This window comes from Vicugna pacos, chromosome 14 (genome assembly GCF_048564905.1).
Source record: "Vicugna pacos chromosome 14, VicPac4, whole genome shotgun sequence".
Classification (NCBI taxonomy): domain Eukaryota; kingdom Metazoa; phylum Chordata; class Mammalia; order Artiodactyla; family Camelidae; genus Vicugna; species Vicugna pacos.
In genome coordinates this window covers 48,776,724-48,795,498 of record NC_133000.1, presented here as the reverse complement: position 1 = coordinate 48,795,498, position 18,775 = coordinate 48,776,724, and the positions used below count along the sequence as shown (strand labels likewise).

The following is an 18,775-nucleotide window of genomic DNA, read 5'->3' as shown; positions in this document are numbered from 1 at the left end:
GAAAGTATGTAGCAAGCACTTAACATGATAATTTCCTAGGTGTGTTTCCACTCTTTTAATTTTATCGGATGTTATATAGTTTCTTTTCTGTCTTTGGAAATGATTCCAGAAAAACACACATTGGTTTTTTGTTGGAGGAGCGAGTGGTGGTGGTGATGGCTTCACTGTTGCTCTTAAATCACTTTAACGGGTAACGTCATAAACAGTTATATTGTCTGTTAAACAACTGCCTAAATTGGGCTTCAGTGAGTTTCTTAAATGAGCTTCACACACCATTTAAGCACTGAATCTCTAAGTCACCTAAATATACAGTCAGAAGCACTTGAATTTGCCATAAACAGAATATCAAGATTTAAAGGTGGGTTCTGAAATCAGAAAAAAACTTTAATATCAACTTCCCAGAAATGATGGGGCCATATTTTAACGTGATTTGACTGAATATTTCTCATGAATGACACCTTTTAGCCACACCATTGGCTAAAGCCCTGGAGAATGTTACTATTCTTTTTTTTTTTTTTTGAAAGATGCAAAGATGAGAAAAAGCTTTAAGAACGTGAACAATTGACATACACCAGTGATTGCTGACAAACTGCTTTGCATCAGGCTTTCTGATAAATCTTAGAACGAAACCAGTGGGAAAGGAAAAACTCTCACTGGCCTAATAATCTTCCATATTGATGACATGTATATTTTCTTATATATATTTCAGAACCTTTAGTATGTAGAGCTCAAATTACGTAACAACAAAGCATTAACTCTCAAAATAGAAACGATATTCTAAAAAGGTACATAAGCATGTCACAAATGACAGATACCTACACATAACGTCCTTCTTAAAAGGCATTTTTCTACATGGCATTGCATTTGGAATTACTGGGCTTTTTGCTACCACTGTGCATACCAGATAAAAGATGAATGCAGACAATGTGCCATAGATAGAAATCCCATGGTTCCATACACACAAACAGACACCACATGCACACAGCCCATGGTCTCTGTATTAGATCCTCTGTTCTTCTTAGCCTTTCTGCTTGGAATGGCTCCATCCCCACTCACGTCTGCACCTGGCTGACTCTCATTTCACTCTTTAAGGTTCACCTCAGGCATCTCCTCTTTTGGCCCCAGTGTCCCCCAAATGCAGCCTCTGTTGCCTCCCTCTCTACTCTCCATGTTTTGTGACTATCCCAACCTTGGTCTTCATCATACGCCCAGGGACCCGATCTCGGTCAGGGCCAGCCTTCATGTTTAGCACTCCTGGCTCAAAATGACTCCCTCATAGACTCCAGGTATCTTGAAATAGGGACTGGATCTTACATCTCTGTATTCCTGGCCTCTAGCAAAGTGCATTCTTAGCACATAGTCAGATTGCAACAAATGTTTTGGAAAGAGAGAGAGAGAGAGAGAGAGAGATGTTTAAACAGTCATTATAACTTAAGCACAGAATGAAGCCTAATTACAAAGAGACAAATACAACGATAAGTTGAGGGAAATTCCTTATCTTGTAAATACCAAGAAATACTAAAATTAATCAATCGATACGTATTTATTGATAAATTACTATGGGTAAATTTATGGATGATTCAAAAGGTTATAAGATGTGCCATCTAACTGCTGAGTATACCCCAAAAAAGAAATGTTTCAAGGTAATGCACAGTTAATTGCCAAGTGAGGATTGCAGACAATAAACTTTCTGAGTTCTGTTGACAAAAATAAGCTTTTGGGCTGAGAAAGCTATGTGGAGGGAGAAAGATTTACACCAGACTTTGAAGGATGGGCTGTTTGGGTTGGTGGAACACACTCACCTGCTCTGCTTCCGCCCCGCCTACCGCTCACTGCACCTCATCTTACCATGTAATTGCCCTAGTTATTTTCTGGTTCCTCCTTAGCCACCTGATGTGTAGACACATCAAGCTTCCAGTTTCATTTTCTTCTCATTTAATATTTTCTCTATAGGTAACTTCCCTCAGAAGACATAAAATTAAAATCTTTGGGATCAGTCCCAAATCTGGATCTTAGGCACAAACTTCTTACCTTAAGCACTTCCCCTATTTTTTACTGCTTGTAAATTAACCTCCACAAAGATGCTTTCAGTATGCTAGGCTACCTGCTCAAATCAATGCACATTCAGCTTAAGAACAACTATGTACTCCCCATTCTACTTCTATTTCTTCCTACAATGATTGGTGGCATCTCTGTGCTTAAAGTCACCCTGGGCTTGAAAACCTAGCATTGTGAAATTCCTCTCCTTCCCCCAAATCCCCTCTTTCAGGATCTCTCCCCTGAATTGCCTGTTCGATGCTCTCCCTACCACTTCAGAGCTCCCAGAGACTGTTGGTCTTGTCTCTGATCTTGTGTGATGGTTACTTGTCCATCCATATGGTCCAACTTCTGGAGCTATAAAAGGCTCCAGCTGCTGCTGACCTGCAGAGTTCTCTAACCCGGGAACTGCCCACCAGGCTCTAAGCGTCCTCATCTGGACACGTCAGCTCCCTCTCTGACCCCAGTCTCCCTCAGGAGTTCCCTCACCCTCCTTCCTTTTGGATCATGACCCCTGTGCTGTCGTCTTCGGAAGGTTTCTTGCTGGGAGTGACTCCCTCCCCATGCAAACCCCGCAAAGCACTATCAAAATAAAGCTTTTAGTTTGTACTGTCCCCCAGCACCCAAGTCCCTTGAATTCATTACAGTGACTACTGAATAAGAGGGTAAGGGAGAAAGAAAGGTCGAAGATAGTTTTGATATTTTGAGTGGGGATGACTGAATGACTGAATCTTTATATTATCGTAACACAAGAAAATAAGGTCATTTTGAAAGGTGGCACAGAGTACCTCCCAAAGAGTGAATAAATCATCACGTTTGGCTGTGAGGATGAGATTCTCTGCAGAGAGCCTGGGACAGCAAAGAGAAAACTAAACTACCCAGCATTAGTAATTAATACGAATTTAGGGGATGGAGGCTAGAGGGGACAGGAGAAGAAAGGAGCAGGAAAAGAGAAAAAGAGACATGGAAGAAAGCAGGCGTGGCGGGGGTTGGGGGTGGGAGATACTGCTGAGCAAAACAGCCACAGAGTCAGGCCTGCAGAGAATCGTCAACCCATGAGAAATGGCCAATAACAGGAGTCACCAAAGGATGTACAAACAGGAATTTCTAACATTACGTTTTACCTCGTTTGGTCTGGGCTTCTACAATGCATTGCTGCCACTCCCATCATCCCAAATCTTTATGAAAACCTCATGTAAGTGGTATTTGTTCAAATCCAGGAAAAGAAGTTGCCACCTTCGATGTCTGAGTTAGTGTGGAGCAGAAAGAACAGAATAGAACAGAGATCAGTGAGCAGGGACAATCTGAAGAGAAATTGATAGAAACAATGGCCACAAGGACATGGGTGCACTGGATGGGGGAGAGGACGGTGTTCCAGGCAGAGAGGGCCTTATATGCTAAGGGTCTGTAGACGGTGGGAGTAGAGCACATTTAAAACAGACAAAGTGAGAGGAACAGAGGGCAAAGGGGAGGTAAGAGGGATGGAAAGGAAGTAAGGGCAGTCAATGTGAAGGATTTGGGTCTTTATTCTAAGAACAACGAAAAGTCATGTTTTTATTTAAGAGGGTGAAATATTCCAATTATCCTTATAAAAACATCAGTCTGGCAACTGTGAAGGGAAAAGATTAGGAAAGTGGGTATCAGGGTGAATGAAGGGAGATGAAGAGGCATTTGGGAGGTAGATTGGCAAGATTTACTGATGGATTGGGTATCAGTGGTTAATGAGAGAAAGGTGTGAAAAATAACTTCAAGATTTCAAGGATGTCAATTGGCTGGAGGATAGTGTTATTAAGTTATGAGATACAGGACAAGGTTAGTGTAGAGAAATATGAATGGCATCTTGAACATGTTGGGTCTGCAATGCTTCTGAGACATTTAAGTGAAGGTGTCAAGCAGGCAGCTGGCTATCCAAAGGTAACTCAGAGAAGATATGTGGCGTGGATCTAAGTAAAGGAGTTAGGACAATACAAATGGCCCTTGAAGCCATGGGCATGGATGACTTGTCGAAAGGCAGAGCACAGAACAAGAAGAGAAGAGGGACACTGAGCTTTTAGAAGCATTAACATTTATTAATTGCTTGGTAGAGCATGGCGAGGTAGTAAAGGAGGTTGAGATAAAATGTTTAGAGAAACACAGGAATACCTCATAGATATTGTGGGTTTGATTCCAAACTATCTCAGTAAAGTAAATATCACAATAAAGCAAGTCACACTAATTTTTTGGTTTCCCTGTGCATATCAAAGTTATGTTTACACTATACTATAGTCTATTAAGTGTGCAATAGCATTATGTCAAAAAAAAGTACATACCTTAATTTAAAAATACCTTATTGCTAAAAAATGCTATCATCTAAGCCTTTAGCAAGTTGTAATCTTTTTGCAATAGTTACATCAAAGATCACTGATCACAGATCACCATAACAAATATAATAATTATGAAAAAGTTTGAAACATTGTGCAAATTATAAAAATGTGACACAGAGACATGAAGTGAGCAAATGCTGTTGGAAAAATGGCATTGATTCACAGGGCTACCACAAAAACTTCGATTTGTTGAAAAAAAAACACAATATCTGCAGAGCACAATGAAGCAAAGAACAATTAAACAAGGTATGCCTGTAAAAGAAAATTCAGGAGTGTGTTGGGGTGGGGTGGGGAGTGGTTCAAAAGACAATGAGAGAGAAGACTTTTAAAGGCATGAATAGCCAGTGGCACCACATGAAAGGTCAATTATTCATAGGGACTGATATGTCAACAAGAATTTATCAGCAAGGTCATTAGTGACCTTGAGGAGAGCTGTTTCCATGAACTAATGGCAGGAACAAGGAAATGAAGATGGCAAGTGTCATCAGTTCTTTGAAGAACTTTGGCCGTGACGGCAAGATAGGGTACCAGTTAAATGGACTTGGGTGGTTAGGCTATCAACTTTTAGGAGCCTAATTTTTTAAGATACAAGGGATTTGAACATGGAAAGGAGGGGAAATCAATGAAGCAGGCGTTTGATTACAGAGCTGGGAGGAGAGACAGATCAGTATAATGAGGAACAGTGATTATAAAGCTAAAACTTGACATGGTCCTGACTAAAGTGAAAAGAAATCGCAGGTTCTCATGGCACCTGAAAAGAAGATTTCAGAGGAAACAATCTTGTTGACATAGGTTGGTCATTCAAAACACTACGCTTGTGGTTTGCTTCTCAGCAGGAGAAGGAAGAGATCAGAGAACATTTACATCCGATGACCAAGGAGCTATCTTAGAAATCAACTAGAAAAAGCTTCATTTAAGTTCAGAACTTTATCTGCTATGTCTTACCATCATGAATTACAGCTTCTCTCTTTAATCTTGTTTGATCAACAAGGGGGCAAGAGGCTTTCAACGATCCTCAACTCAACTCCAAAATTGTGTTCACTCATTGAGGTCTTAACCCTTATGTATATTATACATCAAATGATACTTGTTTTAAGAAATTGCTTTTTCTTCTTTAGCTATAAAATATAGTTATTTTAGAAAATTTAATTTGCTCATTAAAGCTCTAACTGAACTCCCCAATCTTATGTTAATTATACAGAGAGAATTATATGTAGACATAGTTCTAGACATAGATATAGAAATAGATATAGAGGGGGAGAGTATAGCTCAGTGGTAGAGCACATGCTTAGCATGCATGAGGTCCTGGGTTCAATTCCCAGTACATCCATTAGATAGATAGATAGATAGATAGATAGATAGATAGATAGATAGATAGATAGATTGATTGAAATAGATATAAACTGAGACTTTTAGAGTCATAGGAATAGATATACATGTAAATACCGACAAAAATGTGATACCATGGGTTCTTCTGTTGATAAAAAAGCTTGAGACCCTTTGGGTGCAGCTTATCCGGTGCCTGTAATATATTTTAATCCAAACACCACACCACCACAAGTTATCAACCCAAACACAACTCAGTTTGGTTCTTCCACACTATGGAAGTCAAGAAATGAAAAACTGAGGGACGGGGTGGACAATGGTGTAAAAGACCATGGAGAGGTCAAGGGGAAAAAAATATTTAGGAAAACGACCCAATCCTGTAATGGCTGGGAAGTCTGGTGGTCTTTCCAAATGTGCTCCACCAACAGGGGTGTGGGGGAGAAAATGAAATCCCTGGGAAAGGGAAGGTGATGGAAAAATGAAGGGTCACAAAATGAAGAAAAGAAATGAGAGCGAGTGTTAGTATTAAGGGGAAATTCTTTTGCAGAAGACAGGAGGGGAGAGAAAGGGAGAAGACCAGTGAATAAGTTAAGGATGAAGGACCATAAGGTTAGCATTGCGCTAATAGCCAGTATTAAACAATCGCAGTCCTCCATTTTTATCTGGTTTTGACCTATTTTCACTTTCTTTGTGTTCTTCTGGGGACAAAGATCTCTTTTTGAAGCCTTTGTTTCCTTTCATCATTTAATAATTGCTTCTGTTTTTCAGCTTTTACTCAAAAGGCTATTTCTCCATCCTGAGAATGCACTGGCATTCAAGGTGAGAAATAGAGCTGTACTTTGAGCCTTTCCAAAGAAAAGCACTTTAGAAATCAAAGGCACTGCTATATTGTTACTATTCTCTCCTTCCCCTGAAAGCTTGGCATGACAGTAGCTCTGATCCCCAAAAAGAAGTCTTTTAGTTTAGCCATTATATTAATAATCTGTGACTCTAAAAAAGGAATGGGTACTAAATTCATCAACCTTGTCCAACAGTCTCTTTCCCTTAGTTCCGGGGCTATGGATCTGATCCAGGAATCAGAAATAGGAGCATTGTAACTTATTTTATCTTCCATGTAAATCAACCCAGCTATGCATAAATTTTAAGGGCACACAGCCAAGCACTATCAATTCTGTGCAAACAGAGATCCACAGCTTGATGGGTGCTGAATGCATGAGATGTTAACTCATGAATAATCTTTCCATATCTCCATACAGTTATGTAACCAGTTGCTTATTATAATGATAATTTACATTAATAATGGAATAATGAATAGAAGATAAAAATAAGAAGTTATTTTGGAAATAAGTATTTCTAAGTATGTTACTTTCTATCATGTCAAAATTGGATGAAACTTACAGTGCTGAGGGAACAATGTAACTAGCAGAACCCATAGTTAGTATTTTCCCACTTAGGTAGCTCCATGAAGGGTATCATTCATGGAGAAATATCTAAACACAGCCTGAGGGGAAAGAAGGTTTTAAATCAGAAATATAATCCATACTTGGCAGTTCATATAACTGGAAATCACCGATAGATGAACAGATTCAAAAAGAAAATGTTTTAACAGAAGGTGGATGTAATTCCAAGTTGTGATTGTTCAACATGTTCAAAAATTTTATATATACGTTAAACACATTTAATATAATACACCCCCACACACACACACACATGTATACAGATGCAGCCAGAGGTGTGAAAAAGACAACTTGAGCTCTTGGTTTCTATTTGTCAACTAAAGTTTATTTATGTCTTTCAACCTAAATTATAAGGCATTTGGCTCCAAATACCCCTATTATTTGGAAATAAAAGAGACATTAAAAAGCCTGCGCAACAGATGAAAATTTTTTGGAAGAAAAGCAATCTAATATGAAACAGGCACACTGTTTCATAACTCTCGTTTTCAATTGCTGAACTGGGAAAATGAATCCCATTTAAATACGGAAATACATGGTGAAGATATTCTAGGGGCTGATGGCATGGAAGCAATTTTGGATACCCTAAAGCAAAACCAACTCAGAGACCTAGTTTTCTTTGCGTGTTAGTGAAGCATAGATTATGGGAGTTCTACATGTTTGTTTGCTTCTTTGCAGGCTTGAGTGCGGGCTCTGTATCTGTTCTCTGATATATTCCAAGATCCTAGAACAATATCTGGACACAATAATCACTTCTTAAATATTTTAAATTAAATAGTTGTTGATATTCCTAAGCATGGAAATTGTAGAACAAGGTATCTTGCACATGGTCTATAATTTCAGTTGTAAGAGTTTTGCTCTCAACAACAAAAAAGTTAAAAAAATAAAAGACAACCCATCTGTCACTTAAGGAGCTTACAAAGAACTTGCCACACATACTCCCATCCAGACACCTGCGCTTGTCACAGGCAAAAATGGCTGTGCACCAGGAGCCCACATTGGAGCCCCACCTTGTGCTTGCCTCTCTTCCCTCCTCTCTCACTCTTATGGATTGAATTATATCCTCTCCAGATTCACACGCTGGAGTCCTAACCCGCAGGGCCTCCGAATGTGACCTTATTTGGAAGCAGGGTCATTGCAGACATTAGCAGCTGAGTTAGGATGAGAGCATCCTGGAGTTGGATGGGCCTCGCGTCCGATATGACTGGTAAGAAGGGGAAATTTGGACACAGACACGCACACAGGGAGGACACCATGCAAAGGTGAAGGCAGAGCCTGGAAGGGTGCTTATACGGACTAGGGAAAGCCAGCGACTCCTAGGAAAACACCAGAAGCCCGGAGAGAGGGTGCAACAGATTCCCTCTCATACCCCTCAGAGGAACTGAGCCTGCCGACACCTTGATCTTGGACTTCTAGCCTCCGAACTGTGAGACAACAAATTTCTGTTAAGCCACTCACTTCATGGTACTTTGTTACAGCAACCCTTAGTAAACTAAAAATACAGGTACTTACTCACTTCTCAAAGCTTGTCAGATTTCCTACCAGGGACACTTGTATCCTGACCTCACTCCCCTTGGGCACTATCTTGTTCAGGGCTCAGAGTTTACAAAATTGCCTCCAGTTTATTCCAAAGGATCCACAATTATACATTGTCAATATCTAGCACATTCTTCCATGAAATCACATAGCAATTACATCTGAAACCTTTCCCTTACCTTCTGCTTGATCCTGTGCTTGGAGTGACATTATAACCTGGAGGGGGCGGTGGAAACCAGGACTGTCTGTTAAGAAAAAGACATCAGTTATAAACATAGTGTTTGAAAGGTTTGATCCCACCCACATGTCTACCAGGAGAAGCTGAAAGTAAACTGGTAGTTAAAAAGGCAATAGGATGACTTCCCTACAAGGTCTTGGAAATAAAATGAATACTATTTATGTCCTGCCCGGGGAAAGAATTGTCTATATTCCAGGCTATCTGCCTCCCCAAGTAAACCTCTCTAACCATTTCCTTTGAAACTAAACAATGTAGACATTTCTTTAAAAAGAAGTCTAAAGGAAATCTTGAAAATAATAACATTTGTTGAATCTAGATGGTAGGTTCAAGGGTGTTTATCATCAACATACCTCTCTCTATTTTTCTGCATTTCTGAAGCAGTTCATAATAAAAGTAAAAACAATCCTATGCTCTACTCAGCATATATTTTTTTAATTGTATGATAGGAAACTATGACAAGTAAGAAAACTGAAAATATAAATGAATACCACAGCAAAGCTAACCTAAGTTTTGTATAGATGCATATGTATATATTCAAATACATGTATATCCATCCAATTAGAAAGACATCTTCACATTACCAGGATGTAATTTTAATTGGTAGAGAAAGCTGAGAGTTGTGCCGAAAAGACTAAGATATCGATCAAAAATGAAGATGTGCCGAGGAGAGTGACACAGCCTAGAGAAGGAAAGTCTGGGATAAGGACAGGAGAGTCCTTTACATTTTTGAAGCTCTATTCTCTGAGGCATCACAGGACTGAACTAAGATGTGATGGGAGTAAATCAAAGCCGATCTCAGTTCAATGTAAGTCGTAGAAGCAATCCCGAGAGCCAGTCAGAGGCATATCACAGAAGCAGGAGTCATATTGCTGGCTTCTGAATTACACTTAACCTGCCAGAGGAAAGATTCTTGCACTGGGTAGGAGACTGAACTGACTGACTTTAAATTTTCCTTCCAACCTTTCCTAACAGACAAAGGACCATGGGTATGTGAAATGTGGGTCTAAGAGAAAGGTGATCACATTTTCTGAAACTCTGTAAATACAACCAAAATTCTGACTGCAGGAGACAATAGATAGAATCAGCTACTGCTCTCCAGGAGGATGACAGCAGCACTGTGACCGTCAGCCAGTCCACCAACAGTCACTGAGCACCTCCTACCCTCTACCAGGCATAGACAGACACAGGCAAGGAGAGTAAGGAAATTTCAAAAGCACTGAGGATCGTGGATGCTTGCTCCCCATTTGCATCATGATCCATGGGCACTGTGCTCTGTTCAACATGCAAAAATCACTTCCACCATCACATTTTTTGTCACATAAGGATATTCTGTCCCCAGAGTTCTAGTTACTCCTCCGTGCCTGCTAGATAAACGGAACTTACCACAGGCTAAAGCGGGAGGCCATGCAGGGAGAGTTGGAGGAAGAAGAAAAAACACACAGACACAGATTGACACCTCGAGACAGGGCCTTTGACTCCGTGCTTGGAAATGGCCCAATCTGCAGAGCAGAGGAGGAGGCAACCACGCAGGCAGGTTTCAAGCCTGGTGACATTTGGCCACACTGCCGTTGTTACGCAGGGTAAGGCACTTCCTGTCAGAGGACTCTGTTAAAATGTGTCACCTGAAGTAGCTTGCCCTTTAATATCTGGGCTCTATCATCAAAACATTACCTACCTACTTATTCAAGATCCTAAGATGGCATATTTGAAAAAGAGATCGGATTTGTGGTTACCAGAGGCAGGGGGGTGGAAGTGATTGGAGGAAGGTGGTCAAATGGTATAAACTTCCAGTTACAAGGTAAGTAAGTTCTAGGGATGTCATGTACAATGTGATGATCACAGTTAACACTGCTGTGTGACATGTAGGAAAGCTGTTCAGAGAGTAGATCCTGAGAGTTCTCACCAAAAGGAGAGGTTTTTTTTTTCTCTTTTTATTGAGATTAGGGATGTTATATGAGATGATGGATATTAATATGAGATGATGGATGTTAATTAAACCTATTGTGGTGATCACTTCATAATGCATGTGAATCAAAGTATTACGCTGTGCACCTTAAATTTATTTGGTGATGTATGTCAATTATTTATCAATAAAATTGAGGAAAAAAGATGGCATGTTTGAAAAGGAGATTAAAGGGGAAAAGGTCTGAGGTTTGAGGACAGCAGAAGCCAGCGGGCACTGGATTCCTGGGAAGGGGAGAAGGGAACTGGAAGAAGGGCAGAGCGACTTCTGAAAGCTGCTTGGGGGCCCTGGTGGATGATTTGGTTTAGAAATTAATAAAAAATAATCCTTTACATAATGTCAGCAAGAGAGAGTCCCAATCAGCCCATCATACCTCTTTTTCTTTACAGGAGTCGTAGCAGCGGTGGGAGCTGGGGTGTTGGTGGCATTTGCGCTGAACAAACCTCCAGGCTGCCTGTTTCATCACAAGAACAAAAAATGATCACATTCCTGAAACTTTTTCTCTAAGAGGTCTTATAATCCAGTCACATTCCCACCTGCTCTGAATCCATCCCAAAATGTTTCACGTGAGGATGAAAGAGCAACAATAGAAAAAGTGCTTCCTGACTTTACCCGTTTTCCAAATTGCCAGGCTCTCATCTAAATAACTAAAACTGAAGGAACTGAATGAAGAAGTCATTCACTATGTGACATGAACTGTGTGTCTGAAACCCAGAATGATCCATGCCAATGTGCTGTGGGTTCTTTCATATACTTTTTGACCTGTATATGTTGTGACTAACAGAATCATATTGCAACGTTTGCATTAAAAGCACTAACTTATTTAAGGAAACATTTAAAAACCACACCATTTTAAATCTCTATTTAGTATTTATTAATATATGCAGACCCTCAAAACATTGGAAGTATACCCAGACCTTTTTCAACTACTGAGAGGTGCAGTCCAGTGTGAAAAGTACTTTATTTGTAGATACAAATTTAAAAACCAACTAAGTTTTTAAAAACCTACCTAATTTGGCTGTTTATAACTGCTAGTAGTACATTCCAGGGGAAAAATATATTTCATCTACATAGATCACTAGCAACGTTATAATTTTATAACTCAGTGAGTTGCAGAAGTGATGAGCATTTTTGAAGGCAAGTGAAATGTATGACAAGAGGAGTTGCCACTAGAGTAGGGAAAATTTTTTAAAATTCTGTAGGCAAAAAAGTTAAAAATCTAGATTTTTTGAAAAGAAAAGAAAAAAAGAATGACTTAAGATTTGGTGTTTGGTTAGAGCAGAAGTCATCAAACTTTCTGTATTAAAGTCCAGAGAGAAACATATTTGAAGTTTTGCAGATCATTTCAGTATTTCTACTACTCAAAGTTGCTGAAGCTATGGGGGCATGGCTGTATTACAATAAAACTTTGGCCTGAGGGCAGTATATACCCTGATTTTTCTTGGACTCATAGGAAGAAATACACTTTGTCCTTAAAATGTAAGGTCAGTTAGAAAATTACATACGTCTTTGTCGCTTCCGGTGATCGAAACGTGGACCCATTTCTGGTAAGGAAAAGAGAAGGCAAAGTTTGATCAGCAACAAAGAATGAATTCTTGCATCAATTTGCAACTGTCCATGGATTTAGAGTCATTATTATTATCATAAGTTAGACATTATTTGTGAGAAAGAAAAAAGAAAGCATTAGGATTTGAATAAATTTGAAAGGTTGATTTCATGATTTTTTTTACCTTTTGTGTACTAGATCCCAAAAGAATTCTTTTTTTTTAAGAAAATTCATTATCCTTTAAGACCAGTGTTTTTATTTGCTGGGTTCAGTAATTTTCTTTAAAAATAGGAATGCAAAATTGGCATTTACATGTACCTCATAATCTTGCCACCAGGATAATTTAAACAGAAACATAAATGTGGTGAGAATGGTGGCGTGAAGCAATGAACTCTCTTGATTTTGAAGCCAAAAATAAGATATTGTCTTTCTCTAACCATAAGCAGGAGTCAAGATTTTTACATCAGAACATTTGTGGTTAAAAAAAAAAGTTTAAGAATTTACAGAAAGATATTAAGTAGGATTGAAGAATGGTAAGTAAATAAGTCATGCTTGGCAAAATATCGTACTTGAATCTTTCCCAAAGTTAGCAGATACTAGTACCTGTTGGTTAGTCGGTTATCCAAGGTATTGGCTTTATATGTCTTAGCAGCATCATTTCTGTCTGAAATCCTTTATGAAGAAGTAAGACAAAAGCCTGGATTAACATTTAGATTGTTAAACTCCTTTCAGACCTCTTTCATGCTAGAATCACTTCACAACATGACCTTTCTCTAGTAAAGACAATTTTTTTCAGATGTTACATTTTAGAAAATTTTACAATTAGAAAAAAGCACTTATGACAAAATCTATGTATAAGGCTATCTTGATACCATTTGTAACTTCTAAAGTTTATGCTTTTCAACTAGACTTTCTGACTCACTGAGCATTTAACTTATTATCTATATCATATTCAGTATTGTTTAGTAATATATCTAGCCAATGACAGAAATTTCTATGTCAGTAAAAGGCATCAATGGAAAACTTAAGCAATTTTTTAAAATGTTTTGTGGCACAGACAATGCTATGTGTCTGCTAAACTCATTTTCCTTCTGAGCACTCAGAGGCACCACATTTCCCAATCTTCCCTGCAATTAAGTTGGGACCATGTGATTGAGTTCTAGACTAAAGAATGCAAGAAAAAATATTATTATTATTATTATTATTATTATTATTATTATTATTATTATTATTATTTTTGGTGGAGGTAGGTAATTAGGTTTACTTATTTATTCTTAGAGGAAGTTCTGGGGATGCGAACCCAGGACCTCATGCATGCTAACCATGCACTCTACCACTTGAGCTATACCCTTTCCCCCGAAAAAATATTATTTTGTACTTCCAAACCCATCATAAAACCTCTTGTGTGATCCTCCACGCTCTTTCTTCCCCTAGCCCCATGGCTTTGGTACCCATAGTGGTTGAAGATGGCATCATTCAAACATAGAAAGAACATAGGACCCTGAGTCACTTCATGGAGCAGAGACATCCTCTATTCTTCGAGCTAGCCACGCTGGACTCTGATGAGGGCAAGCAGTAATCTTCTGTTGTGCTAAACCACAGAGATGTGGGGGCATTAGAGGGAACTTGTTCCAAGGGTTACTCTACCCTGGCGAATTTGTTTGCTTTGACTAACACATTGAGTTAACAGGCCTTATGGGCTGTCAGAGGTTTTAATCTCTCTAATCTCAGGTCTCCTCAAGAAGAGTAAGTCTGGAAAAGGTGTGTTTGCCCATCCTTTGGGTCATAAGACAAACTAAGAATCCTGTAGTCTGCTTGGCAATGCTGGGATTTCACGATGGCAACCCCTGTTCCTTCTCTTCTTTCCAGGAAGAACATGCCAGATAGGAAAGCTCTTCCTGAGACACGGGGCTGTCTTCTGGAGTATTCCGCAGGCTTGCACAAAACGAGGATGTGGCAAAATTAGTCTTAGAAAAACAAAAGGTCAGCAAGATTCTTCTGTTGATCCCATACTATGGGTCTACTATAACTTTCTCTAAATGTTCCCTTTTAACATCAGTTTTAGTGCAGGGCTTAATATAAACTGTTTCTGGGAAGATGGACACTAACTTGACCTTGCTCTAAAAAAAAAATCATCTGGAAAAAATATGACTTAATTGTCAGAAGTTTAAAACAACTTCAATTCCTAGACTTTGACACATGTAACTAAAACACTGGGAAAATAACTCTAATACATTAAAATTCTGAGTCAACCCAAAGAGTTTCTGTTTATGGTACGCAATGCCACAAACTGATAACTCTTGAATGCAAAGAGGAAGGAAGGTTGGAATCCCCCAGAGCTTCATATTCTCAATAGACTGTTTGCAATACAGGTATTAACCTGTACAGAATTCCAGAATCCATGTTTTGAAAACTTATGAGGATCACTCCGGTGATCATTAGGCCAAAGACTAAATATATCCCCTACATTAATTGCTACTGAGCCTCTGATGTGTTTACATTTAAAGGGCTCTGCAGTAAACCACTATGAATACCATAAACATTAGGTAATCCTAAATCTTAAGTGTTCCTTGGAAGCTACCCAGAGTTTATAGCTGTTTATGAGATCCTCATATAAGATAAAAATAATCTTGGAAGATTGCTACTTTGGTACACTGAAGATAACAATCTGTCTAAAGCAAACAGAACCTTAATTTCAAACATTCTCAAGGTTTAACTAAAGGAGGGTTCTGATGTTAAAATTAAACGAAGTTTATCAGAATCCTACAGTGTAAATCTATGTGAGCAATATTGCATGTAATAATAAAAATAACTACCTACAGCTTTGCCCCTCATCTCCTCTACTATTCATAATGTCCCTACAAGGTAGGCATAATTATTTTCACTTTGTAGATGAAGAAATGGAGTCTCAGAGAAGGTAGGCGGCTTTCTCTTGCCCACACAGCCGGGAAGTAGTCTATCTGCAAAGTCTTTCACATGTCGTAGCCTGATTCTGCAGTGTAATTGTTCCAACATGCACAGTCCACATGTTTTCCTTCAGTTATTATTTTTCACCTCCACTAGGTGGAGGCACCTCTTCCATGCCACTAGCGGGATCAGTCTATACAGAATAATAGAGGGGACTCTAAACCATCATTCCAATGTACATGCCAATTTATTATTACTTAGGGAGACTAACTTTGCATTTCTCTTAGAAACTAAGTTTCTGCCAACTTGTGATATGAAATAGGTTGTTTTAATAGGAGTCGGTCTTGGAGACAGGAAATCCCTAAACAGTATAATTAGCAAAATGCTCAAAAGGAAAAGTTACACTTCCACAATGAAACACTAGAGGTCTCCCTAACCTAGGTTTTCCAAACAAGGCATGAGATCATCTTCAGGATTTGGGCCATACTGCATGCTATGCACACCATTATTCACTTACGTTTCTTTAGAACACTTCATATTTTTTACCAACAGATGTACAGTTTAAAAAGGAACTCTTCAAATGTAAACTCAGTACTTCTCTCATATTCATTTATTGCATGATTATTATTGAAATGGCACACACACTCCCACATCTCATATATTTGATCATCCTTCTGCTAAAGTTATTTCATATCTGGCACTTGGAGTGGCCTGCACACTGGAAGTCTGACTCCTGGTACCAGGACGTGACTTTCTGTACTGACTCCTGTGTTCTCTCCCTCACGTCTGTTTCCACACTTGGATGTAGCTCACTGTTGGGAGACAGACAGGAAAGGAGAATGAGCTGACTGGAAGACTTCTTCCAAACTTGCCACTAAATCTCTGTGTAAATAAAGCAGGAAAGCTCTGCCCTCATTTTCAGTGTATAAAATAAAGAGTTTGGGCAAGGTTGGTGGTTCTGAATTCTGGCTGTGTATCAGAATCACTTCATAAGCGTTAAGATACCTGCATCCCACCTCAGACTAATTAAGTCAGAATTTGAGGGATGAGAGGTAGTGGGACCAAGTTACCAGTAAAGTTGAAAAGTTTTCTTGGTGATTCTAATTTGCAGCTGAGGCTGAGAATGACTCAACTGGCTTGCCTGTGAGGTCTGGTCTAGTCCATTGCTAATGTTCCAAGGCTTTATCTTGACTGTCTTAATATAAACTTTCAGACATATAGCCTACAAAGGTTTAGGTCTCCCGCATATTCACTTTGTTTTGAGACATAATTATCTCACTTGCAAATTCATTCCTAGAAGTAAGTTTTCCTTCTTCAATGAACAGAGCAATAGGACAGCCTGCAAGGCCGAGATGAACAGACAGGGGTCCTGGGACTCCTGTCTCCACTCTGAGATGAGATCCTGCATATATACTTTTACAGACTGATTTTTGTCAAGGCTGTTAATTACAAGAGAGAAGTCAACTCCTTAGGGGTACCGGTGCTGACTGCCCACTATTAGGAAGATTGACTTGAAAACCTACGAAGTGTGCAGAAGTACATGCATGTGCTGTATTAATTAATACTGGCATGGTCTGAATATCTGTTAGGTACTATAAGATTCAGCATATGTGCTTAAAGTGCGGCAGGTGGCATTTTTGTCTACCTGAGAAGCACAGCTTTAGCTACAGGGAGAGGCTTCAACTCTCAATGGCCTCAGGTGTTCACTGTGTCTAGATGTCAAAGATGTTAACCTGGCTCTTTACTTACGCTTACTAAGCACCTCTACCAAATAGAAAACTAGAATGTGACTTATAGCATTTACACTACGACCTAAATAGACACTTCTCAGTTTTCTGAATACGGATGGGCCCTTTCCCTCCATGTAACAGTGAGCCAACAACAGGCACAACACAATGGACTCATTCTACAGCCGTATGGTGACCCCACTGCTGAAAGAACAGTTTCACTTTCTAAAGTAAAGAGCTCATGTCTTTATCCTAGAGTGGATCAAAACTATTGTATTATTAACACAGACAGTCTCTCCATAAGTCAGTTACACAGAAACTGCTGTTTCTCTGCCTTGGGGTTAGAAAGACCAAAGTTAGAACAAGAACTGGCTACTTGTAAGAAAAACCATATTCTCTATTTCAAATTGAACATGTCCACGTAGTACCCACCCCACTTATACTCAAGCCAGTTTCTTCAGAATTTTTACTATTAATCAACCATTAGCAGGATTTTAGGAAAATAGCATATCGAGTCAAGATTTTGTGAGTTTTAAAAAAGAAGGTAATTCAATCTTTATAGCCCCTCTGTCCCTGGGGATAAAATAACATGATTCAAAGCTTACTTTGGTAAACATTTAGATACCTCTTCCTTTATAAAACATGGGATTTAACATATGTTACACATTCCACTTACGTGATTCAAAACACCTCACCTGTCCAAAGTGTCATCAGATCTGTACCGACTGATTGTGGCTTTTGGCTCATCTCTCTCATTTGTGTTCCTGTAGCAAAAAATAATCATAGAAATACCAAATAAACTACAAAAAATAGTTTATAAATATAAATAGTTTGTAAATAGTTTGTAAAATTTTTGCCTATTCATGTAGAAGATGTACATGTTACCAAGACAGAACTGGAGTACTGAAGTCTTCCCAGGCTTTGGCTTGGATAGATAAATTATGGCAAACCCAATTCCCCATGCTAATAAGACTTCTTCTCTAGGTCCAGTTATTTCTAACTATAGTAACACATTCAAATGGGGATAAGGATATGGAAAACAAAAAACGCACCATACAAAATGGTTAATAAGTAATATGCACTCTTGTCAATGATGGCGACTTTTATGTAATAGAAACTCAATCCTTTATAATCTCTGTTCTGTTTGCAGAGTTTCAGCAGCACCATAAGCCAGCACAACAGCTACATACAAACTGCTTTGTTAAGAGTTCAGCACCGTGGACAGGGTTGGAGGAAGAGACCTTGCTGGCAGCAGAGAGGGAGTGAGAAGAAAGGAAAAGAGAAACAGGAGACGCTGGAAAGAAATGAAAAGAAGAAAGTGGGAGAATAGAGAAAGGATGGATGGGAAGGAGAGGAGAAGAGAGGGGAGAAAAGGAGAAGCAGAGAGAGGAGAGACGGGCAGAGTTGAGGCAGACAGATAAGCAGTAAAAAGGTGGGGCGTGGGGAGAAGAGAACAAAATAAGGGAAGAGGATGGAGGGCTCAATAGTAGGAATCATGATCTTCAAAGCAGTGGGGATATCTTGATCAGACTGATCAATCAGCAAAAAAAAAAAAAGACTATTTAATGCCTTATATAACCCTGTGATACAGGGGAAGCAAGCTCTTTGGAGAATTATACCTTGATTTACTGTATTATTTGCATTTCAAAGCATCATTTGAAGTTGACAGATCAAAGGT

At 39.1% G+C, this 18,775-nt stretch overlaps 1 protein-coding gene across 8 annotated transcripts in view; it reads right to left on the bottom strand.

Moving 5' to 3' along the window:
- Nucleotides 1–18,775, bottom strand: part of SCEL (sciellin) — a 97,717-nt gene that overhangs the window by 59,604 nt on the left and 19,338 nt on the right. For all 8 annotated transcript variants that reach the window (XM_072976373.1, XM_072976378.1, XM_072976375.1 and 5 more), the window contains 5 exons: nucleotides 17,793–17,861; nucleotides 13,067–13,135; nucleotides 12,423–12,461; nucleotides 11,291–11,371; nucleotides 8,896–8,961 (listed from right to left, as the gene is read on the bottom strand). In XM_072976373.1, coding sequence (XP_072832474.1) covers nucleotides 8,896–8,961; nucleotides 11,291–11,371; nucleotides 12,423–12,461; nucleotides 13,067–13,135; nucleotides 17,793–17,861 — 324 coding nt within the window. The remainder of the gene's footprint in view (nucleotides 1–8,895; nucleotides 8,962–11,290; nucleotides 11,372–12,422; nucleotides 12,462–13,066; nucleotides 13,136–17,792; nucleotides 17,862–18,775) is intronic.